We start from the raw sequence: 25004 nt of genomic DNA on the forward strand, positions 1-25004 counted from the left end.
TAAAAACCTATGTTAATGTGACCTAGCAGAGATTTTATCAAACCCATCAGTGTAAAAGAGGAATGTCTTCTTCAGTGCACAGCAACTGGACAGAGTAGTTCCACATTCTTTATCACTGCTCAGTGACCTGTCCTGGTGCTGGAAGGTGCAGAGCTTGCATCCCACCGTTATTAGCTAGTCAGGGCCAGCCCAGTAAGTGCCAGGGACATACTGGGAGCTTGCAGACTGCCAGAATAAAAAACCTGGTTGGAAGGAATAGCCCTTATAATCTTGTGGGGGGCTTTCTTTTGCTTGGTTTTAAACCCTTGACCCCCTATAAAAAAAAAGAGGTGATGCTCCCATATTAAGGTAAAATTAGCCTAGGTAGGATTCCTGAGCCAATGCTCTACTCATATAAAGCAGCATGGCTCTGTGCAAAGAAGCTTACTGGGGTCCCTAAAGCAGAATATTAATGCAAGGCTGTACCAGAGCTAGCAAGCCCTGTCTCTCTGAGTTCCAGCTGGTTTGGCTGGGCTAACAGTTGAGCTGCAGCATTGCAGTGGTACAGCTCACTGCTTGCTTGTAGTTACAGAGCTACCTCAGAGATAAGGCAGAGGATGTGGAGTTACCTCCAGAGTTAGATTTGCCCTTGGTAATTTTTATCTGAAGAAGAGCAATACTTCCTATGTCCATGCAACATTCAGTTAAGGAATATGTATTTTACTTTGGTAATTCCTAAAAGCCCCATGCACCCCTTCGTTTTTGTGCTCTACGGGGAAGAAGACATGTCCTAAAAAATTTACAGTCTTCAATATTCTGTTACCTCAACATTGTCTAATGGGTATCCTTTTTGCTTCCCATTCCTGTTTCAGAATTAAATATCTCTGAATTTTTTTATGGTAGACATATTGGTGATATTTTTGTTTATGAAAGTGCTTATCTCAGAGAAATAGATAAGATAAAATCCCCCCAAACTCTACTATAAAGACCTGTGTTTCTCTGTCTGTAGCATTTTGACTGTACAAGATTTTGTCCATTATATGTTCATGAGGATTGAAATGCATACTTCTGTACTTGTAAAGTTTCTTTTGCATTATCAGGGTTGGAAAGGAATTAGTTTCTTAGTATACGTTGTCTGGTTGTGGACTCTGTTCTCGATCACTTTTATCTATAAATGACAACAGCTTTTTTAAAAAATGTAAATGTTTACTTGCAGTTTTGCAAATAAGGTTTATGTGTCTCTTGCGGTGTTGGTTTTGCTTGAGTTAGGCTAGTCAGCTTGTCTTGTGTCACCGTGCAAACCTTTAGTTTGAGATTACTAAATCTAGCTAATCAACAGTAAGGCACTAGAAGAGCAAGGAGATGAAGAGGCAAAAAATGAAGGAACAAATTCCAGTAGTCAAATACTGGGCTAGTGCAGAAGTTTGCGTATGTGGCCCATGTATATATAAATACCAGAAAGATATGGAGCATAGTACATGCACTGAGTGTACAGATGTGCAATTGTTCACGTTGAGGTAACAGCTTTATCTATTATGGTTGCCTAATGACTTACAAAAAATGCTATGAAAAAAGGCTTCCTTGATGAACTCAAACATACTTCATGCATCATAAGAAATGGTGTTTAATGTGTAGTTCCTTTGATCTGTATTGCTAGATAGTGCTGCATATTTGTGAATGATTTTTGTCTAGTGTATGTGTGAGTACACACACACAGTCATAGGTATGCATATATAGGTGTGTATATGTGTGTATACACAAATGTATATACAGGTGTTACGTGTGTACATATATATACATACACAGGCAAAACATGGAAGTGTGCACAAAGATGTTTACATATAACAGGATGCACGACTACTAAGTAAAGTCAAATTTTACTGATTTTCATAATAAGGAGCTTCAGCCAATGTCTTTTAAAGTCAATGGGCATCCTTTGACTGCAGATGTGTGTGCAGAATAGATGAATTAGAAGTGAATGATGAAAATATGAGCATGCAGTAAAGGTACAGATACTGAAATTTAAACTGAAAATGGGCACTTAACATGAGAGCGAAGTTCATTGATTGTAAGTGTGCCATGTTGTGGTGAAGGGCAAGTTGATGGATTTGTCATTACAGCTCAGCTGATGTACATCAGATTTTTTCCATTCTCTAAAGCTGCATCAGGTTAGGCCTAATGACAGGCTTGATGCTTATTTTTTGACATGCTTAGAATGAAAAACAAATTCTTCTTTCTCTTCCTGTGGTGCTAAAATGTGCTCTTTGATGATGCTTTGGTGAATTCTGAAATTCTTCCTTGAAGTTAATTGTCAGCCTTAAAAACTGCCTGTGTACTTGCATTTCTCTTTGACTGATGATTACTTCTCTCACCCAAGCTAAATACTAGCTAAGAGAATAGCTTTTTGTATGTGTTATCACAGGTGGGAGAGAGAACAGCTAAAGCTTTTGATTTGCTTTCCAAGCATAATTGGTACCTTACAGAGACATAGCATATCTCCTGTTGTTTTCCTGTATAAATTTTAACACATACGTTGTTATTATGGCTCTTCAAAAACATGAAACAACTTGTCCTTTAGTCAATCTTGGTCTAAACACAGTATCGTCATAAGGAGGGGATAGGATGTGTCAGAAAAGAGAAGGGGCTCTGCCTGTGTGCTCTCTGAACAGCCTGGTGGAGTGGGATTAGCAAGTTGAGGGAGATAAGATGCATGTTGTCCACGGACCTGTGGAGGTCTGCATGTCTGACTGACGGTGTGGGGAAAGGAATGAAGTGACGACAGAGTACTGCACAAAGAAGGCAAATGGGGAAAAGCAGACAAGGGCTTTTTTTTCCTGCTTTGTGCTTTTGGTTACTGGAATCCTAATGTTTTTGCAACAATACTTGGTTAAATGGTTTCAGACAGAATTGACTTTTTGTTTTGCCTGTCTGTACTCCTTTTAAGGAATGCTGCTCTTAGGAAAACAAAGATATTTGAAAGGTTAGAGATGTCCAAGAAAATGGCCTTTTAGAAAAGAGGACCTGTGTTGCTTTTCCTAGCAGTGGAAGAGATGGTCTGTTTATTAAACTGTGCATATCATATGATGCTTCATATTTTTCCATTTGATTTCCTGTAGGGTGATTTCACTTGGAACAGCATGTCAGGGCGCAGCGTTCGGCTGAAGTCAGTTCCCGTTCAAAGCCTCTCGGAGCTGGAGCGTGCTCGGCTGCAGGAAGTGGCTTTTTATCAGTTGCAGCAGGACTGTGACCTGGGCTGTCAGATTACTATCCCTAAAGGTAAGGGCTTGATAAACCGTCTCTGTTTAGACTGCTAAGCCACTGACTTCATATCGCAGCAATAAAAGGGAGAAAACACTACATTGTTTATTCCACAGACATTGTCTTCTATTTCATTTTTGCTTAACCATAGTAACTACATAAAAAACAACTAATAAAGTTTGTCTGCTGCGTCCAATTTGGGCCACCTGGGGTGGGATCGTCTGATCAAGGACAGATGTCTGCAGGGTAGATAATCTAAATCAGACCTATTCATGCTAGGATGTCTTGATATTCAGTTGAGAGAAAAAGGCTTTTCTTACGCTTCCTGACATCCAAAAGTATGTGTCTGTGTAGGTCAGACAGATCATGCCATAGAATTGGCTTTTTCACTCTGTATCGTATTGGCTCTGGAGGAAGCCAAGTATCACTAGTTCAGACAGACAGTGAAGACACCTGCATCAATAAGATGAATCCTACCCAAGTTTTCCTAGACTGGTGCTTATTTCCTAGAAAACAAGTTAATCTTCAGCATAAAACATTGAACTCCTAAGGAACAGGAGATTAATTGAAAAGGAGAAGCTCAGCTATCAGAATCCTAATGCAGGATACATGCAGGTAGTAGACCTGTACTTAGGTTACTGTGGAAGAGATCTAAACCTCACTAAAAGTAACGTGAAAGTTTCCATTGTTTCCTGTAGGCTGGAGATCAAGCCTAGCAAAGATAGCTGTTGTGCAATCATCTGCAAATCTGGTTTTCCTGTTGTTTCTTTCCAATTGTTGTATACTTATTTAAGGAGTAACAAGGGACCACTGAATTCTCACCTTTGGCTATGAGCAGAAGTACTGTGTGGTAGCACATATGCAGTGATGCCACAGGACTAGTTTTTTAATTAATCACAGTTAAGCAGAAAAAAGTTGTCCAGTCTATGAAAATAATGGTGTGGAAAAGAACAAATGTGAAAGACATCGGCTTACATAGTCATCAACTTTTTAGGATCTGCAGAAAACTCCTGCCAAAACCAACAAAGTCCAACTTACCAATTACAGCAGGGCATCAGTTTGTAGCAAGATGGATATGATCAACTTCTTCAAGCCCCACCACAGTGCCCCTGGTCCTTCAAAAATTGTTCCATCAATATGAAAACAATTTTACAGGGCATTCATAGGAGGAACTGGATACCTAAGGGCACCGCAATATTTTCTGGCAGTCTGAACTGCCACTGGCAGTTCCAGTGGGAGATGAATATATATATATGGAGCTAATACCACCCAAGACAATAAAGTATACATATTCATAGAAACATAGAATAGTTTGGGTTGGAAAGGACCTTTAAAGGTCATCTCGTCCAACTCCCCTGCAATGAGCAGGGACACCTTAAACTAGACTGGGTTGCTCAGAGCCCCGTCCAACCTGACCCTGAATGTTTCCAGGGATGGGTCACGTACCACCTCTCTGAGCAACCTGGGCCAGTGTTTCACTACCCTCACTATAAAAAATTTCTTGCTTATATCTAGTCTAAATCTACCCTCTTTGAGTGTAAAACCATTACCCCTTGTCCAATGGTAATAGGCCCTGCTAAAAAGTTCATCCCCATCTTTCTTATAAGCCCCCTTTAAGTACTGAAAGGCTGCAATAAGGTCTCCCTGGAGCCTTCTGTTCTCTGGGGTGAACAACCCCAACTCTCTCAGCCTTTCCTCATAGCAGAGGTGTTCCAGCCCTCTGATCGTTTTTGTGTCCCTCCTCTGGACCCGCTCCAACAGGTCCCTGTCTCTCCTGTGCTGAGGACCCCAGAGCTGGACGCAGAACTGCAGGTGGGGTCTCACCAGAGCAGAGCAGAGGGGCAGAGTCACCTCCCTCGACCTGCTGGCCACGCTTCTTGTGATACAGCCCAGGATACAGTTGGCTTTCTGGGCTGCAAGCGCACATTGCTGGCTCGTGTCCAGCTTTTCACCCACCAGTACCCCCAAGTCCTTCTCTGCAGGGCTGCTCTCACTCCCTTCATCCCCCAGCCTGTATTGATACAGGGGGTTGCCCCAACCCAGGTGCAGGACCTTGCACTTGGCCTTGTTGAACCTCATGAGGTTCACATGGGCCCACTTCTTGAGCTTGTCCAGGTCCCTCTGGGTGACATCCTGTCCCTCAGGTGTGTCAACCGCACCACTCAGCTTGGTGTCATCTGCAAACTTGCTGAGGGTGCGCTCAATCTCATCGTCTGTGTCAGTGATGAAGATATTAAACAGTACTGGTCCCAATACGGACCCCTGAGGGACACCACTTGTCACTGATTTCTGTCTGGACATTGAGCCATATTGGGAAACTTTGAGCTTTGGAGAGTGAATACTATTTTTGTGTTCTCCTTGCTGTTTTCTGCTGGGACTGCCATGAAAGGCCAACCAGCTGTGAAAACCAGGGTCTCTTCCCAGTCAACCCACCTTTCCTCTGCAAGATCCTTTGGAGTCACAGGCAACTTGGCACAGTGCTGCCAGGGCTTGCAGACTAGGATCTGTTGAATCTTTCAGGTTTGGATCACACACAGTTTTTATTTTCACAGCATGTATATACACAGGTAAATATATAATGAGTAATTAATTTTGGATATATTGAATCTGAAAAGTGTAATTTTAAGCATAAAAACTAGATAAGAATAATATAAGTTTTGGTGAAGCTACTTAAAATAAAAGAAGCTTCAGAAAGTCAGGAATCCGGGTTCCCATTTCATCTCTACTGCTGGGCCCATCGTTTCATGTATCTTTTGTTTCAGTTTGGATGAGAAATAAATTAACTATTCAGTTCTGCTGTTCAGGTTAGATGTACCAGTGAGATTATTGAGAAAAGGCAAATTATTTCACATCTGCATACTTGCTCTGAATGACCAGATCAAGAATTTTTCTGTGTTCTAAGGTATGCAAGGTGAATGAATAGCCAGTGCCATTGAGTTTTAAAACACTGTAGTACCATCTGTCGAAGGAAATGGAGGTAATAGCTAGAATTCAGGTACATCTAGTATTTAACTGTCCATCCTTTTTCTAAGTTAGCACCAATTTTGGCATATTGGAATAGGTATAAATAATAATTGTTCTGTCACTCCATCGTGCTACATCTGTGCTGGCGCTTTGGTGGGAGAGTAAGAATCTACTGTATTCTTAAATTACTACAGGTTGGTTTAGGCCCTTTGCAGAGACACTCTGAAGTCCACCTTGTGTTCCCATCACTCTTGAATGGTGTGGAATGAAAATGTATGGTAAGAGGGTCTGTACCTGTGTAGCCATCCAGTTGATTTGCTAACATCACAGGACTGTGTAAATGGAGAATTTCAAGTTTTAGCAGTGAGGCTGCTGCGTTTAACTGGCTTGAGCACTTTGGGCATAACTCCATTACAGCCATTTATGCCTCAAGTTAAAAACAGACCGAAGGCTGTTAATCATTTTCTATTTAAAAAAAACGTGACACGTAGAGCTAATACTGTCTGTTTGAGAAAGCTGGAGGAGCTCTCTAGGATTGAAGACATCCAGGCATAGAAAAATATGCTTTACAGCTCTCTTCTACTTCAGAGAATACCACATGAAAATATTAAGGAGCTGGGAGGTTAGTGGGACAATCAATGGATTAGAAAATATAGAAAGCTGCTTTAAAAGTTGGGATTCTTTGTGGTTCCTTGACTGTTCTTCAAAACTTGTGAGTGAATGACATTAGAACATACTCGTGCCTGCTGGGCATTTGCTTCCTGCAGGCATTGGACTAATTACATTTACTGGCACGGGTATTGTGGAAAGTAAAAATTCATTGTTCTTGGGTAACAAGTGTTTGTGCCAAACATGCTTGCATGGAAGTTAAGTGAGAGTACAGAAGCATCTGCCTTATCTTTACAATCATTATCTTTACAATCACAATCAGGCCTTATTGGTTGCTGCTTCATAACGTTTCAGTCCTCCCATGCTCAGAAACCCCCTTTGTCACAGCAAGTGCAGTTAGTTAACACTTTTAGGGCACATCTGGCTATTCCCACACTTGCAGAGGAATGAGTAGAATGTAATACCTCATATGCAATCCCTCTCCTCCGCTGTGTTGCAGCCATTAGTGTTAATGAAGCGCATTACTGACATGTCTTAGTTAAATATCTTGTGGTCACAGAGAGGGGACCACCTCCCACAGGAATTTATTTAACCAGCATGTCATTTAAAATACGCTATGATTGCACTGCAGTAGGCAATTAGAATGAATTCAAATTGATCAAGATTTACTATTTTTATATGTATGACAGAGATGCTTGAGGTTTGTTTCTTGTTCTCTTGTTTTTTCTGCCTCATATCTGTCTTTCAGATTCTGCAATCAACATCTTTCTCAGCTCCCATGTCACTCCCTTATCTGCCACCAGTAACTATAGCAAGAATCATTTATCCTCTCTGGGTTAATGTGTTAAGTTGCAAGAGGCTATAATTTCCGAGCAGAGCATTACACAGTTTCTCCATCAACGCAATTACTCTGTGAAAGATTTTTAATTTGTTGCCTGATGCTCTGAATGGCACAACAGTACGATTCTGGTGAAACTTCTTTACAGCTGCTGTTTAGAATATACTGTGTTTTTCTCAATTTCAAGGAAGTCAATCTTCTCTTTATAATGGGAGGAAAAAAAGACCTGTGATGAAATTCATTTCACATGTGCATACATTTTGGCAACTTTCCAGTTGTGTATGTCTTTGTATGCAAGTAGTGAGGAAAGAAATGAGCCTTTTACACCATGTCTTCACAAAAAAAAATTGGTAACTCAAGTCAGATAGCTTTTTCAAAGTAAAACCAGGATCAAAGCAGGAGAGGAGCTCCTTTTTTTCTCCTCTGTTCATAGGCTCCAGGTAGCTCTTGAGCAAAAGAGGTATTGAATGAAGCTTGTTTGGAGTGGTTTCCTAAATACCTCATGGTTGTAACTTTCCTCTCTTTCCCAGTCCTGTCCCACTTCACTGAGCCTGTGTTTGGGAGCACTGGTAGGCACTGCAAGGCTTTATCAGTTAGAGCAAACGGAATTAGGGCTGGAGCCCTAATTCAACTCCTCGGGCATCTGGCTGGGTTTTAAGGTACGATCTGAACCTATTATTAGGGACTTGAAGAGAGTTAGGGAGCCAGGGCTCACAGTTCCAGTTTTGACCTCTTTATTCAAGAAGAGACTGTGACTGCTCATGTTCTCGCCAGCCCCCAACAAGATGTGCTGCTGTGTTCCCAGCTTTGGAACGGGGCTGGAGGAGTTGTGGAGGGAAAGGATAAACGAGGAAAAAAAAAAGAAATGCTCAATGGTAATTCTGAATATTGCTTAGATAAGTGTGCATTTACCAGTAGGGCATGCAGATATAAATGGCTGAGCTGCTTTTTGTGGTTGCTCATTAAGAAGATAAGTAAGGGGGAGATACAGGGATGATTAGGAAGTAATGAAGCTTGTGTAAATACAAGTGTGGAAAAAAGAAAAGAGAAGATGAGAGGATCACTAGAAAATAAATGCTATCTGCAAACTGTTGAATCTGCAGGGCCTATATTCTGAGACATCTATAGGCACTGATTTTTTGTTGTGAAAATTGGGGAAATATCTATCGAGAAGTGGGAAAAATATGTACGTATGTTTTGGGTTTGTGTGGCGGGGTTTTTTTGGCAGCAGGGTAGGGTCCGCAGGGCCGGCTCCTGAGAGAAGCTGCTGGAAGCTCCCCCGGCTCCAAGCCGGACCCGCCTCTGGCCCAGGCCGAGCCCCTCAGGGACAGTGGAAACACGGGTGGGAGAGCAGATTTAAGAGGGGAAACCTGCAGGGAGTGGGGGATTGGAACGGGAGAGGAACCCCTCTGTGGGTACCGAGGTCAGGGAGGAAGGCAGGAGGGGATGCCCCCGCAGCCCGCGGTGAGGCGGCAGGCTGTCCCCCCCAGCCCCTGGAGGGGAGCGGAGGCCCCCCAAGATGGCCGCCGCTCCGTGGAGCAGGCTGGGACTGAAGGACTGCAGCCCGGGGGAAAGAACCCACGCTGGAGAAGTTGGTGGAGGACTGTCTCCTGTGGGAGACACCCCATGGCGGAGCAGGACCGACTGCGGAGGAGTCCTCCTCCCCCTGAGGAGGAAGGAGCAGCAGAGACCAGGGGTGAGGAACCGACCCCAGCCCCCATTGCTGGGGGGAGGAGGGAGAGAGAACCGGGAGTGGGGCTGAGGTAGGAAGGAGGGAGGGATGGGGGGAAGGTGTTCTAAGATTCAGTTTTACTTCTCAGTATCCTTGTTTTGATCTGATTGGTAGTAAATGAAATTGATGTTGTTTCTTCCCCAAGTTGAGCCTGTCTTTTGCCTGTGCCCATAAGTGGTGAGCGATCCTTCCCCGTCCTTGTCTCAACCCACGAGAGTTTCTTTATATTTTCTCCTCATCCCACCATGGCCAGGGAGGAGGAGTGAGCAAGTGGCTGTGTGGTGCTTTGTCACCAGCTGGGCTTAAACCACGACAAGGTACTACCAGTGTTCAGAGAAGTGGACATGCTGTAGCTGAATTGTTGCAGAAAGCTTGACCATCCCATGAAAGTCCTCAAAAGTATTTTTTGAAATTGGCTTAGAGGTGATTTAGCATGTGATTAAGCTCATCAAACTGTAAGCTGACCAGAGACTTGTAAACAGTGGTTCATGCTAAATGACAGTGCATCTCAGTGAAAATAAGGGCCAAACTGGATATGCAGCAGATATTTAGAAGTTTGCAATTCTATCTGTTTGCTGCTTTTTTCTTTGACCTAGAAAATTGTCCAGATTGAACTATTAGGCCTGGATTTCTCATATACTAATTTCTCGTTTTCTTCTTTGAAAACTCATGTGTTGGAAGGGAAGGACAATGCAGGGATGTGGATACAGGAGGAACGGGTAGGATCTGTACATCTTCCAGGCCCAGTTCTCTACAGCACTGTGTGTCCTGGGGCTGCCATGTGCCATAGAGCCAGCTCCTCCTCGCCTCTGTGAAAGAGGCCTCTCTGCTGTCATTAAAATGGTGTGACAGCCACTGTCAGCCGAGTCCAGCTATCTTTCTTATTCGTATAGGTTGGGTGAAGTCCTGACTTTTCATCTGAGTTTTGACCTCTCCTGATGTTGATGTTCACGATAGGTACCGCACTCCCGAGGAACTTTTGTTGATCTCGGTAGTGCAGAAGCGTAGGAGCAATATATGTTTTCTCATGGATTTGTTTTCCTGTACAATGACAAGCAGAAATTTGGCCCATGTCTCTAGTAACTCAGATAGAATTGGCATCTTTGCTTCTAATCTTGGCAGCAAGTTTTTGACTTCTGATCTACCTCTTTGTATAGAAATAGCCACATTCAAATCCCCATATATCGACGATGTTTTGTGTTTTATGGATTTTCTTATTTGTTGTAACTTTGTCCTTTGTGACAGCACAAGTTGGGACGTGTTTTCTTGATAGTGTCGACAAAGAATAATGGAGAACAGTTGATGTTTTCACATGAATAAATCTCTTGCAGTTCCAGAAGTCGCTCAGTTATGTTTCTCACTGGTAATACTGTCCTATGCTGTAGCCACACAGGCAACATTGCTGCACAGTAAGCCTCTTGGTATAATTAGGTAAACTGCATTATTACTGCATTAATAATCTAGTTGCCTGCATTGTATTGTCCTGGGATGCAAAAGAAGCATGTCATGTATGTGTCTGTGCAGCAAAATAGAAAAATCATGTGCTGTTATCACACCAAATGTAATCTCTAAAACTCTGGGGAAGGGTTGTGGCTAGTAGAGGGCTTAGAGTTACAAGCATGTCAAGTCTTCTGGGCTAGGAATTTCCCCCAGGGAGTTTCCATCCTCCTTTCTCTTGCCTCTTCCATAGCCAAATACAGATGGGCTTCTTGATAAAGGGGAAGAACTGATGCCTCAAGTTGGGTCTGAGAAAACAATTTAGCAGGTGCTGTCAACTACTCAAAAGTGTATATGATATTCTGCCATTGAATTTCTTTGACAAGTTATAGGTATTGCTACTCATGTCTGTTTAATACTGCTTTTAATTTTATAAAGCAGAGGTGTTACCAGTAGTGCTTGTTACCACAGCACTGCCCAAGGTCACTTTTAGAAGAAAACATTCTACTTATTCTTGCCCAACCTTGGCTGCTAGGGCTGGGGTAGAGCGTTGGCAGGAACCCCTTGGGAAGAGGGTGAAGACATTGGCCCAGTGGGGAAGCAAGGGATCTTAATAGATTATGGGGAAGAAGCAGATACAATTTTCTTCTTTTACACAAAATTGCTGTAACCTATTCAGAGGCTTTATATTTGTGTTATAAAAGCATGCTACACGTTGCCACTTGTGATGGATTATTTTTCTTTTTGTTGGTAGGTAGGCATTTGTTATTGATTCATATGCTGCCTCCCACTTTGGGAGCACAGGCTGCCTGCCTCGCAGTCTCAGCTTCTGCAGGAAGAAGAAACAGTACGCAGGTAATCGTACTGGTTGGTACCCATTTTTCTCGCACAGTGATTGTGCACTGGTTCAAGCATAGCAACTGAGAGCACACAGACCAAACTGCTCCCTTTTTCTCTCCCCACCTTGTTAATTGTCAGACAACAGTGGTGATTCTGAGAGTTACCAGGCTAAACTAGCAAGGTGGTGTAAAGGCATGTGTATTGCCATTGCCTGCAGAGTGCAACTCGGACTTAAAACTGACTTCAGACACCAAAGAGAGAGAACAGGCACACAGAGCGCATATCTGCTTGTGTGTTAGCTTTGTTTTGATTTGTTTTGACAAGCTTGGGGCAGCCTATGATTATTCATTAAGACATCAAACAAAAGTTGTGAAGCATTTTCATACATATCAGCCTGGAGACTATTGTTATACAGCTGCAGCTGATCATTGCAGCTGCATGTTTGAAATTACCTACTGGAAAGAAGTGCCTTTCATGGGCTGATAATAAGAAAATAGAGAAGCACGTTTATTTTTCTTCTGAAAGGTGGTTGTTGCAGTAGTTACAACTAGGACAACTACCTGTGTTTATATTGCACTCATCCATAAGAGCTCCAGCTATGAATCAAGGCTCTGTTTTGATGTAGACAACTGTGCAGTGGTTTTGGCCACCAGAACTTAGTCTCAGCACAAGTTGGGGGCAAGGGAACAGTGAGCGAGACCGAGGATGTTTGTGGGTGGGTTAACCGCTGAGGGGCTTTTCAATACAGGAGAAGTGGTGACCAGCAGGATGAAACCTGGCTGATACGATCATTGCCCCTCAGTTCCAGAAAGGTTCAAGAAATCAAAAGACCTGCTTTTGAGAGAGCTGCCCCTTGCCCCGCTGATTTGTGAATTTAAGTATCCCCTGAATCCTATAAGAAGTATATGTGCTCAAAGAGTGGATCATTTTATAGCTGTGTTTAATCTTAGCTTAGCAGATCTATCAGCTTAAGGTAGCATCAGCAGATGTATCAGTTTAAGCTTGCAGAATTGATGAGGCCTCTTGATATCCTAATGTTCATCCTGAAGTAGATGACACATTCAGAGTAACTCTTGAAGATGGGGAAGGAGAAGATACTAAAAGGACTCAGAAGGACCAGGAATCAGAAAGGGTTCTTGCGATGAAGAAAGTTGTGGGACTAGTCAATTATGAGGCACTGAGGTAGGGGAAAACTAGGTATTCCCTTTTATTCTCCAAAAAAAGGGGAAAGAAATGAAAATTCATGTTGAATTCTCATATTAAAGTTTGTAAATATTAATTTAACGTGGATGGAGTAGAATTTCAGTCAGCAAGGGGAATATATCATCTAGGTTTTGCACAGACCTTTACAGAATCTCATTGTTTTACATATTAGACATTTTTGGTTCTAACCTCCTAAATTATTTCAGGCCAGAATTTCAGATGTGAGAAGGTTGATACGGGAGCTTTTATTTGTGTGTGCACTAGATCAGATTTGAGAGGCCTGGGCTCACTCAGTTTAGAAGTTCTACCAGGCAAGAACCCTAGAAGTATCTTATTTTTCATATGTCATTCTTTTCTTATCATTAATAATAACGAATCCCAGTATTAACCCATGTTTCAGTAGAGTATTACAAGGATGCTATCAAACTTCATTTTTTGTAGGAAGACTGTTAGCACAAGAGTTCAGTCCTGTATCTTCAAATTGACGTGGTGAAATGTCTTTGTTCCAATCTCATCTTCAAAATACAAGATTGATGTATCTAAGATTGAATATTGAGGTTATGTGTTGGCCCAGGACTATTAACAGATCAAATGCAACAGATTGTAGTACATGCAGTAGGCTGGGCTAAGGCCAGAACATCCATCTCTGATGAATTATCTTGCTTTTGTTGGCTTGGGTCACAACCTTAACATTATGTTGATGTAGTGTTTTGGTTTTCACATGCACCACGTGCCAAAGTATATTTACGCTTTGGTACAAGTGTAGCATACGTTTACTTTGTACCTTTGGGTTTATTTTAATGTTTCTCAAATATTTTGGAGAGAAAATCCAAAAGTGAGCTGCAGAATTTGTCTTCACTTTCCAGAACTGACAATAAACATGTTACCTAGCTATTTTAGCAAGTGTACCAAATGTAATAAAAGAGATTAACTGCCTTTACTAAGAAGACTGTTTCCTGTGTTACTGTGTTGATGCCACCTATGACAAGAATGTATATACACACAATTTCTTATTGTTAACAGCAATTAGGTCATACATAGTGGTCATTACACAGTAGTTTCAGTAATTACAGCACATGTTCCACTTTCTGAGGGAATTGATTTTTTTAGACTTACTGAGACATTTGGGGAAAGAGAAGGTAATCCTTAATATTATTGCCAAATCTAGTTTTCAGTTCATTCGATTAGTTGTAATTAATATGATTGAAGGTTGGGTTTAGAAACCTAAATGCAGTCTGGTTATTTAAGGGAAGATACTGCTTATGCTGTTTGAACATGTGCTGTTGTACAGTTTTGCATGCAAGTTTTTTAGCCAGTTCCGCCAGGTGTGTGACACTGTGCGTCTGCTCACAAAAGTGAGCATTAGTCTTCTGTACAACTTGCCTTAGTAAAGTGAATTTGAAGGAGCAGGGCTGGATAAGTGTGTGATTACAGACTGAGCGCTGAGTCAAGCCCATCCCTGCAATGAAAGAAAACATACGTAGTTGGGCTTTCTGAATTTTTATTGTTCATTGGTGCACTTTGCCCCCAATACATTCCAGTTAAGCTCTGAATAAAAACTGGAATTCAGAGTTACGCGTTCTCTGCTTCTTGTTTATTTTGGCAGGGAGTAGTTTTTTGGATCTGTTTTTTGCTTACGTTACTCACCATTGTATTTCATTATTCATTTTCCTTAACACCAAGAGTGAATACGATTTTTATCTGGATTTGCATTTTTGTGAGGGCTCCAAACTGCTCGTTGTTTTTAATCACTGGACATGTTATATACTTTGTAGGCTGTTGTAACAGTGGAAGGCATCTAAGTAAACTGTAGCCTATACTTTGTGGAGCTATGGGATTACAGACTGGATGCTTTTGAGTTGGCATCAGTATATCTTTTAAGCAAAGAGGCTTATTACCACCCATCCTAATGCCAGCCTCTGCCAATTCTTCTCATATAAATACTCTCTCTAACATGATCCTGTGAGTCCAAGGATTTTCTTTCAATATAGCAGTGTTCATGAAGATTGTATTATAGACAAGCAAAACTGCGAGCTAAATTCTGCTCCTTTATATACTACATTAGTAAATCTTGGATATACTGTATCAGGCTTGCCATATCAGACTTGGTCAGAGATGAAAACTGTGTATCTTGTTGATTTTTAGATGGAAGCTTCTCCCCCCCCCCCCCCCCCCCCCCCCCCCCCAATTCAGACTTTTCATGGAAACATGGATTTTTCTGAGGATATATTTTTCCTCCTGGGAAAATAAAAACAATATTCCTCAGTCTGGAAAAAAGAAAATGAAATTGATTTAATGTTTTAAGCTGGGAGAAGTCTCAGCTGCTGCTGGGTAGAGGTTGTAAGAGCACGCAGCCTTGCACTCTGCTACACAGGAGTTCATCAAAGTGAAGGTGATAGGAGCTTTTCTAGGCAGGGAGATAAGCAAGCCAAAAAAGTTTTTTGGTTTTGTTTTTGGTTTTTCCCTCCCAATAGGGAAATTTGTAGAAATTTCTTGTTGTGATTTTTTTTTTTCTGAATTTGACTTTTTGCCACCACTGAGACAAGAATAAAATTGAAATACATGAAGCTTGCAAGAATGTAATTTTTCTAATGGTAGAACAGGGGAAATAAATTATTATCTTCAAAACTTGAGAAAGTTTTTAGTGATCTGTTCCTTTTTAAAATCTTGCTATGAGGCAGGTTTTTTATAAAAGACTGTATGTAATGCTCAGCAAATTGATTTCCAAGATTTTCTTGTATCACGTAGCAGGTTTTACATGTCTGTTTACAACAGGAAGACTTTATTCAGCATATCTATTCCATCAGTTAGAGACAAGCTAACAGTTTTAAAAGCAAATGTTTTTACTCACTACAAACAAAAAAGTTTGCCTTTTTAATAATTAGTTTCTATTTTGGTAAATAGCTAGGAGCTTTGATCAAGAAGCAGCATGCATTTTCTTCAGTGCTGTATGAATACAGAACAGAAGTAGAAAATGCTAAGCTTCTTGCTGAAATCAATGACACCATTAACGTGAACATGGAAAAATCAGTGCATAATGCGACACCTTTAAAGGAAAGATTTGTGTAACTTCCAAGAATCTACCCGTTGTGTAGGTGTATTTTTTGAAGGCAGAGGAAGGGAATGGGGACAGGGATGGATGTTGAAGGAATGCTTTGCTGCGGAGCTCATTGAACAGGAGTGCTGAAAGGCAGGAGTCTTTCAGTGGGTATCACAATGATGGGAAGAGATCTTGCTGAAACTCCAAAGATAAATAGGGAAATATTATGATCCACATGTCCATATACAGATGTCATGAGACACAGTTACTGGAGACGGAATCATGACCAGAGGTCTTCATTATTAGGGCAGTTGCTTATCTAGATGCTGACTGTTGTGAGTTTAGGGTACTGCTCTTACAAATCCAGATGTGGAGACTGCTGCATGCATACATTTGATATGCAGTCCTGTTGAGCTTAGACATTACTTCTGAGACATACAAAAATTCCTATCCAATGTAATTTCCATAATAGCACACTTGAAATAGCTATTGACTGTAAGTACGAATAAATACATTCAGTATTTTGGCTGTATTAGTGTGCCACATGGAAATCTCAGCTTCTGTTTTGAAATGTTACTCATGACCATTGGCTGTGTTGAAAAGTTCAAACACATGGCCTGAGTGAACCAGTGTTAGGAAGCAAAATGCATATACAGAGGCTCTCAAGCAGTTTTGCAAAATTAGGTGTATTTGATTCTTTTTGTTTGTTTTCTATATCTTTGTGAGAACACTAGTGTAACAGAGGTATTCTTGATTGTGTTCTGCCACATCTGTCCTTAGTACTTGATGTAGTACCGGCCCTTTGTTTCTGAACACTCAACTAGGCTGTCCTGTGCTTTGCAAATAATCCACCTAAGTGTGTTGTGATGCTATAATGACTTAAGATTTTGTGCTTTATTACCATTCAAAGTCAAAGAATAAATACCAAAAAATATATCCCATGTGAGAAGCTTTTGAACCTTTATTAAGAATACTGACATTGCAGCCTACTAATTTCCATGTTCTACTTTCCTTCGGCAGAGCTTTGCTTTAATATGTGTATTCTTCGGGTGTACAGCTTTTAAATTTCAGTTGAAAGTCAGGTTTATTTCTGTTAAGTGTATTGCTCCTTTCAAAAGTGCATTAGGGAAGTATTTCTGATGAGGATTTCTTCTTGCCTTAGGTTGAAGGGTTACTTTCTAAAGTTTCTTCAAAGGCATGGTTTCAGTGGAGTTGTTGTGGTTGGTGCCAGAAGTGTAAGATATGTCTCTCAATACTGATTAGGAAAGACAAGGTGACTACAGATTGATTTATTTTATCAGAGCTGTGGTACTATATATATCTTTGTATTAGGCTTTTACACTGAAAAGGCTACCTCGAGATTTAATGGAGACCTAATCTCCTGCTGAAGGTTTATAAGAATAGATTAGACAAATGTCTATGTGACTCTTTCTGTGCAGGAAGTTGACCCAAGTGTTCTCTGCAGAGCTCATCATGGCTTTTATCTGTGTGGTTTACGTTTTCAACACCTGTTCTTGTTTATTAATAAAAAAAGTATGTAAGTTAGATGATTGATGATAGAGAGGACAGATAATTATTACAATGAAACATTATTAGAAAGACAATCCATTGGTCATTTTTCAAAAGGAGAGCATCTCAATTATTGGGGCCATCAACCTGTCCAGCGAGAGACCTTCTGTACTCGGATTTCACTTCCTTGCACTAAAGGGTCCCCTCTCATTTCATTTCTTCATCAAGGCTCTGAGCAGGAATATTGTGGACTAGTTTAATTAGTCCTGGAGGGAGCAAGTTATGAAGGCCGTTTTATTTTCTTGCACAGCTCCTTCTTTAAGGTGGAAGTCTGAGGAAAGACTTGTATGAAGGGTTCATAACAACAAAGCGATGGTCAGAAGATAGGGAGGACCTGGATGCCCCGAACCACCTCTGTGACCACCGGCAGGTACCCTGAATTCCAGAGAGTTGGGGGAATTTCCTCTTTGTTTGAAGAGCTCAACCCGTGCTCATGCCGAGAGCAACCCTGGGGGAAAGCTCTAAGGGAGATGTAAAGAAACTTGGTTGCTGCTTCACCTGCCAGTACAGGCGTGCAAGCCAGTTTACCAACACACAAAAAGTTCAGTGCCGGCTAAATGCTGGCAATTTAATGTCTGATCTGCCCCTAGCCCACCCCGTGCTGTGGGAATTAAAGGCAGTTCTCCTCCTTATCAAATCAAGAGTGACTTTGACTAGAAAAGGCATCAAACTACTCTCCCCACTCCATATTATAAAATGACTATTTAGATAACCGGTGCCTGGAGACAGTCAATTTTCCCCTGCCCCCAGTGGACTAAAGGCAGTTTTAGAGCTGTTATTTGCATTTTTCCTATCTCAGACTACAGTATCAAGGCTCCTGTTTGTTGTTTGTTTGGGGTTTGGTGTTCTGATTTTTTTTTAAGTACAGCTAAGATATTTTCTACTACTGTAGTTGTTTTGATGTAGTAGCATAGACAGTTTTTGACCTATTTTACTGTCAGTTATCCCAAAGCAGGGGATGTTCAGTCTTTCTCCAAGCTTTTAAACCTCTGCCCATCATCGTGGTTTCTGAGTACCTTCCGTGTAGAGAGAAGGGCATCAGCAAAGTCCCTGAGGTACCACAATCTGTTTAAGTTAGGATCTTACCTACCTTTTAAGTGCAGGGAAACTCCTGACATGCTACAGATACTGCTACAATGTGAAAAAATACAGCGTCTATATTTTGTCTTGCACCTGCTACTTCACATTACTGTTCGGTGAATCCTGTCATCAGTCTCAGTATAGCAAATACTGCCTTGAAGTATAGAAGGAGTGGTTCCCTCCAATTTCAGTACACCTGGAGACATTTTTTACTTCCAGCATTGACACGAGGCATGTGCTCCATCAAAAGACCTTTCTGGAGAAAAGTGTATAGCAAGTTACCCTTTGGCCCACTTTGTTTGGGGTTTGTTGTTGTTGTTTTGTTTTATTTTATTAGACTACTGTGATTTGGGACTTCCTGTGACACACGAAATCCTATGCTAATGTAGGCACTGAAGCAAGCAGAGCTTGTATTAGTTGAGAATCTGACTGTCTATGCACAGGGAGGTCAGACCTGGCATCCTGCATCTTTAGCTGTTCTCCCTTTCCAGGGATCCACCTGCTTTTTGGTACTCTGCAGTGACAGCCACAGAAGGGCATACAAGGGCATTTGGCCCTTCCTTTGTAATCCTCTAAAGGCTGCCAGGTAGCTTCACGTGCTTGTTTGGGTGAGTTATTTCCATCGTCCCTTCTATATATGGCAGCAGCAGCAGTTTCCCTCATCCTAGCATAAAAAAAGTTTGAGCAACTGTTTATTTTCATGTCAAAATGAGCTGGTTTCCTTAGGTCCAGCTAAAGGTTTAGCAAATACCAATAAGCTCCAAAACAGTTATAGCTTTAGTGTTCTGATTTTTCATTTCCTCTGTAGAACTCACTGAATATCATGTTCCTCAGAGTTCATGTAATATGGCCATTTTAAATGTATGGGTAGGTTAAAAAAGTATTTAAATGATGTAAAGCTGTCTATTTTTTTCACTCCAGTAAATGCCAAAATAGCTGAAAATACTTTTTTTTAAACTTTACAAACACAATTGTCTGTAGTCAAGAGTCTAAATGTGAAAAGATTAAAGAATACATTAAAAAATCAAAAGGGAAGGTAGGGAACTTTATTCTTGGTTTTGGTGTGGTGGTTTGAAAAATTCTGAAATAATTAAAAATTCTGATCTTTTAGGGATATTTACTCATGGCATGCACGAACTGAAGGCAGGCATCCTGTGTAGTACATACCAAAGTAGTTGTCATATTTCAACATATATACTTGATATACTAGGGAAGGTGTAGGCAAGTGGAACTGAAATGTTGTGTTTTCTTATGATTCCTCTATGGACAGGAATTGACTATCTGAATTAGAACACTGCCCAAAGTAAGCTTTTTTTTGTGGAGAAGGGTTCATACCTATCTCATTACAGTTGTAGTCTATATCTGTATCCTGCTGTTTTCCAACATGTAACATGCTTTGTTCAGCAAGTTGGGACATGACTCTTTCTGATAGGAGTAGACCTTGAGAATAAGGTTCAATAGAAACGGTGTATTTTTCACTTGTAACAGATTTGATTCTGGTTTGGAACTACGCTTTTTAGATGCATTTTCCTAAAAGACAGGATAGTCTACTGATAATATGTTCAGCTGGTGTAAATTGATATATCACCTTTGCCTTTAGAATAGATGTGCAGCATCAAAACTCTATTAATACCTGGCAAGCAAATTATGAAGGGTTGGGGTCTTTTTCGTTGTGTGGGTTTTTAATTTGTATCAGAGTCACAAAAGGTTATCGTAAAGTGTAATTTGGTTAATAAAACTCAGGTCCCTGTAGGGATGCAGCTTTCTTTTGAAGCAGGTGAGGTTTCCAGCAGTTTTGCCTTCTAGGCAGGTTCCACGGCAACTTATGAATACTTCCTAGATAAATAAATTAATTCATATACCAGTATGACTGAATTCTTACAGTTCCACAGTAAAGAGTTTGTGTATAATGCAGGATTTAACCTTCCAGCTGCTGCATCACTTAAAGTTGCACATTTGGACTTTGTAATTCCTGTGTTTCATTTTAACAATCAGTAATGCCTTAGCCTAAAGGGATTGAAGCCCATATCCGAAGAAGATGCACTGGCAGCAGGTTACCAAAGCGTCTGATGGGATGAGGAAGAAGAGAATGAAAAGCATACTTTTCTCTGATGGTTGTGGGTTTTCTCAAGTGGTGGTATTGTATACACTGTGTATTGCTGAGAATGTAGTTTCCTACACGGTTGGCTTTCCCACACCTCACCCAGTTTCTCACCGTTGCCCTGGGAAGGGTTTGGGTCCAGGGCTCCTGCCCAGAGCGCTCCAGCACTCCGGCTCCCGTTCCGTCCCGCCTGTGCACAGCCCGTGGTGAGCTGCAGCCCTTCTCCCGAAGAACGGGCTTTGACTTCAGCTCTGCCCTTTTCACGCTGTTTCTTCTGCCGTAAATGCGTTCAGCGGGAACTTCCCAGAGAGGGAAACGCTGAAGCTTGTTCGCTGCATCAGAGAAAGCAGCACATAAAAGGGAAGCTGCCTCCGGGGTGTTTGTGGTGCCTGTGGCGGGCAGCCCGAACCCGGCTCCGTGAGCTGAGGTGGGCACGTGTGAGCTGGCTGCCAACTGGAAGGTCAGGGCTGCAGCTGAGGGATGCACTTGAACAAATAATGGCTTTTCTTCCATCAGCTGCAGGCTGTCAAGCACGAAGGAGTGCTGATTTAAGTCAATGTGAAATAAAGAGAGCAATGTAGACCATAAGGAGAAACAGTGGGAGAAACAGGGGTGTAGTCCAAGGCTTCTGAAGGAATATAATAATCTGCATTGCTGATGGAGACCTCCTTGTGCATGTACTGCTGAGGATAGGTGAAATGGAGAAAGAGAGTGGTGGGAAATATCTGTAGGCTCAGCCCTTCTGTTTTCATGGTGTTTTATGTGCCAAAATCTGTAGCCCCTGGTTCTCTGGTTGCAATTGTTTACCTTTCATCTGTGCTGCAGCTGGCAGTGCTTTGGAAGTTACTGTGTGGGGACAGGGCATTTCAACAACAAGTTAATCTAAATAAATATTTCAGAATGGACATTTATAGTCACAGAAGTGGCTAAGTAAAACCAGCACCGTCGTCTTCAGTAGAGCAGCTCCAAGCGTGCCTTCAGAGCAAATTTGCTTTGTATAGTGACCCAAAGAAGCAACTTCAACCACAAACACAGTGCAGGAATCAATGAATGAAGCACAGTCTCGTCTTTATTGTGCTCTGTCAACAGAATTTACCAGTGTTTTCTGATTCCAGAGGCTCTATTACTTGCAGTACTGCGCAAGCAAGAGAGACTGTAGCTTGACGTTCAGCTCGCAGGCTGAGTGCGGGAGGCTGGCGGCTGGGAAATGTGTCGCCCTCGATGAGTGAAGTAAACCAACAAGTCCTCAAGAGAGGTCAGACTTGGTGCTTTGTGGTGCCATTGGTAGTAATTTTCAAGACAAAATGGATTATGCTTTTAGAAAATAGATTCTATATTTTTTTTTCTTTAAATGCAATTAGTTCCAATTACTAATGCTTATTAAGGGAAAATGGCCATTAATATAACTACTATGAAGAAGTATTTTAGAAATCTCACAACTTTTTCATCTGTTTCTGTTTTGGTGAATGAGCTATGGGTATGATATTCATCTCTCACATAAGTCCTCTCCTTATACTGTGTGAAAATAACCCGTAATTGTAGAACACGACAAATTTTCTTCCCTAAATGGACAAGAAACACAATTCTCATAAGGAAAGGAAGTTTCCAATAGATGGGGAGGGGAGTTCTTTTTACTCAGTAACCCCATAAGCAACAGAGGATCTCTTTTGTCGAAAACCTACTGAGTTAAATTAGTTTAAAGTCTCTGTTTGAATTTATGAATTTTGGTTTTGATTAATGAATAAAGTGTCCTTGCATGTAAGTAACCCAGAAGGAACATCCATTCTTACAGATAATCCACAAGCCCATGTATAAGGAAAGAAAATGCTCAAGAATCATATTTTTGTTATAGGTTCAATTCAAGTTTATTGACAGGGTACTTTCCATGATCTGAAGCCTAATACTATAATAGTGTCATAAAAATGACTTAGAAAGCTCAGGAGCTGTTGTACCTCTTACTGCATTTATATTAATTATGAAAAACATACTGGATTAGGCCTTCAGAGTATAGTGACTATTAAGTGACATAATATGAAACTCGTGGCCAAGAGTTCCTGAATGTTAACTCCAGGTGTGCCACTGTCATCTTGAACAAATTCCCTATACCTAATTGGTGATGCTTTTACTTACGCTGAGCAATACCTGTACCTACCAAATAGACTTGTTGATTTCCATAACTTTAAAATGAGTAAAGCAGTACTGGAAGTGAGTAATAGTAACAGGATTCAGCCTGCACTCTCTCTTTGAGTTGTATGTAGTGTTGGTAGGTGGTCTTGTGCAAAGCAACAGAGCAATCTTCCATTAAAAAAATACAGAGTTCTTTCCTTCCTTTTTTTTAACTTTTAGAGCTGAAATTTATATATCCTCAGCATGAAAATGGCTGCTTATTACCTAGTTTGGAGAACCATGGTTTCACTTAGGGTGAAATTTAGGCCCTGAAATGGGCTGTATAAAACCTGGGATTTGAGAGTGTAACTGCTGATTAAATGGTGTTAGTGGTGACACTGCAGGTGAATTTCAGCCTTAACCCAAAATTTCAAAAATAATAATCTCAGAATTCAAACTCCTCAATTCTTGTCCCAAGTCGGTGTATCAGTGCAAATACTCTTATATTCTGTAGGCTGTGGTTCGCTGACAGAGTCCTAAAAAGATGACCTAATTTTTCAGATAGAAAAGTCTTTTTGGCATTAACTGAACCTGGAAGTGCTCACCACTTTGGAAAAACAGGTCATGTAGCAATTTAATATGCACTCAGGAGTTTGATTCTAGACTTTTGGTCTTTTAAATATTCATCATGCTAGTCTTAATATATAGATGCCCAGAGAGTGATGTATGTATTGCAGTGAAAAATACAGTGAACACATAAATTAGTAAGCATTGAACAAACCAAGTTCATCTCTGAAAAAAACTGAACTATACAGCCGTCTGTGCGGGTGTTTGTCAGAAAAACCAGAATGGGTTAACAAAGAAAAAAAAATGCAGCTTCCTTCACTTTGACAGTTGTTGTCTTTTGAGTACTACTCTCATCTTGCTAATATTCTTGAGTGGAATCTGTTGGAGGAGCAATATATTGTTGATCTATAGAAACATGACATTAAGTGATAACTATATACACAAAAGGCTGGATAAAAGCCCAACAGCATTTATCACTTTGTGGTTTAAACATTTCCAAATGTTTAATTTGGAATTATGCGAATTTAATGTGAATTAAAATAGCAGGCCATATTTAATAGCATTTGGGGCTGATACAATACTGTTTTGCATAATATTTGCTAATTAATTTTAAAATGTACAGTAGGTATTATGCATGGGTAATAATGCTTTGCCTGTTTCCCAAGAATGCTTTAGATATTATATACTCAAAACACACTGCAAATGGTAAGTTCTAAGCGTTATTATTATGAATTGGGTTCATTTAAGGCATAAAACTGCTAGAGTTGCATAAGTCTTTAAGCACGTTATGAATATTTCAGCAGTATTCATGCGTGATGTAACCTAAATCAACAGTCATTTCAAAACATATTTATTTTTACAGAATATAGATTGTAATTAATCACGTCTTTTGCTGGGGCGGATGAGAACTGGAACTGACCTCAGAGCTCTTGGGAGATCCCCTGGGCTTTAGCTTTTCACTGAGATTCCTCTCGGTCTTATTTTCATGTGCAACTCTTTTTTTCTCTTGCCATGGGGTAAACTGTAAATCTAAATGGTCATAGCTCCACTGCCTTCAGTGGAACTGCACCCATTTGCCCAAGGTAAGTGTCTCTCTTCTATCGCTCTGCGATCTCTTTCTTTGTTAAGGAGTGCACAGAGTGGACTCTTTCCTGTATTTTCTGATTTGTCCATCTCCAGAACTGCTTTCTGCTTCTTACATTCCTCTGGGCCTGAGCATCACTTGTATCCAAAATTCAAGATTTGCAGAGACAAATGGACAAACATTGTCTCAGCCTGTCATTTACTGAGGAGTTACTTCATCGATGGAGTTGAAAGAATCACCCATTAAGAACAAGGTTCATGAGAAAGCATTGATAGTTTGGCCCTAGAAGTTGTAAACCTGTTCTCCATGTGGATATGAGTGCCATTGTTCCTGTGTTCAATATGGAATAGCACTCATTTTTTGTGTATTTCTGTTGTATTTCACTTTGTAGCACTAAGACACTCCAGAAGTTGCCTTTGTGTAGGTATAATACCAAACCACTATATTTGCATCCAATTTTGACTTTTGTTCTCATTTTTATGTCTCAGTAGACTTCAGGGGAATGTCAGAATATCAATAAATGGGTCTTTGGAGAATAAGGCTCTAAGACTCCAAAGAAATGTAAGTAAGTCATTTATCAAAAGGCTACTGTGAAGC

At 40.8% G+C, this 25004-nt stretch overlaps 1 protein-coding gene across 6 annotated transcripts in view; it reads left to right on the plus strand.

The window, feature by feature from the left end:
- ARHGAP6 (Rho GTPase activating protein 6) overlaps positions 1-25004 on the plus strand; it is a 339711-nt gene that overhangs the window by 268212 nt on the left and 46495 nt on the right. For all 6 annotated transcript variants that reach the window (XM_069770410.1, XM_069770404.1, XM_069770408.1 and 3 more), the window contains one exon: positions 3096-3255. In XM_069770410.1, the coding sequence (XP_069626511.1) occupies positions 3096-3255 (160 nt within the window). The remainder of the gene's footprint in view (positions 1-3095; positions 3256-25004) is intronic.

The sequence above is a fragment of the Haliaeetus albicilla genome, chromosome 25 (genome assembly GCF_947461875.1).
Source record: "Haliaeetus albicilla chromosome 25, bHalAlb1.1, whole genome shotgun sequence".
In the NCBI taxonomy this organism is placed as follows: Eukaryota; Metazoa; Chordata; class Aves; order Accipitriformes; family Accipitridae; genus Haliaeetus; species Haliaeetus albicilla.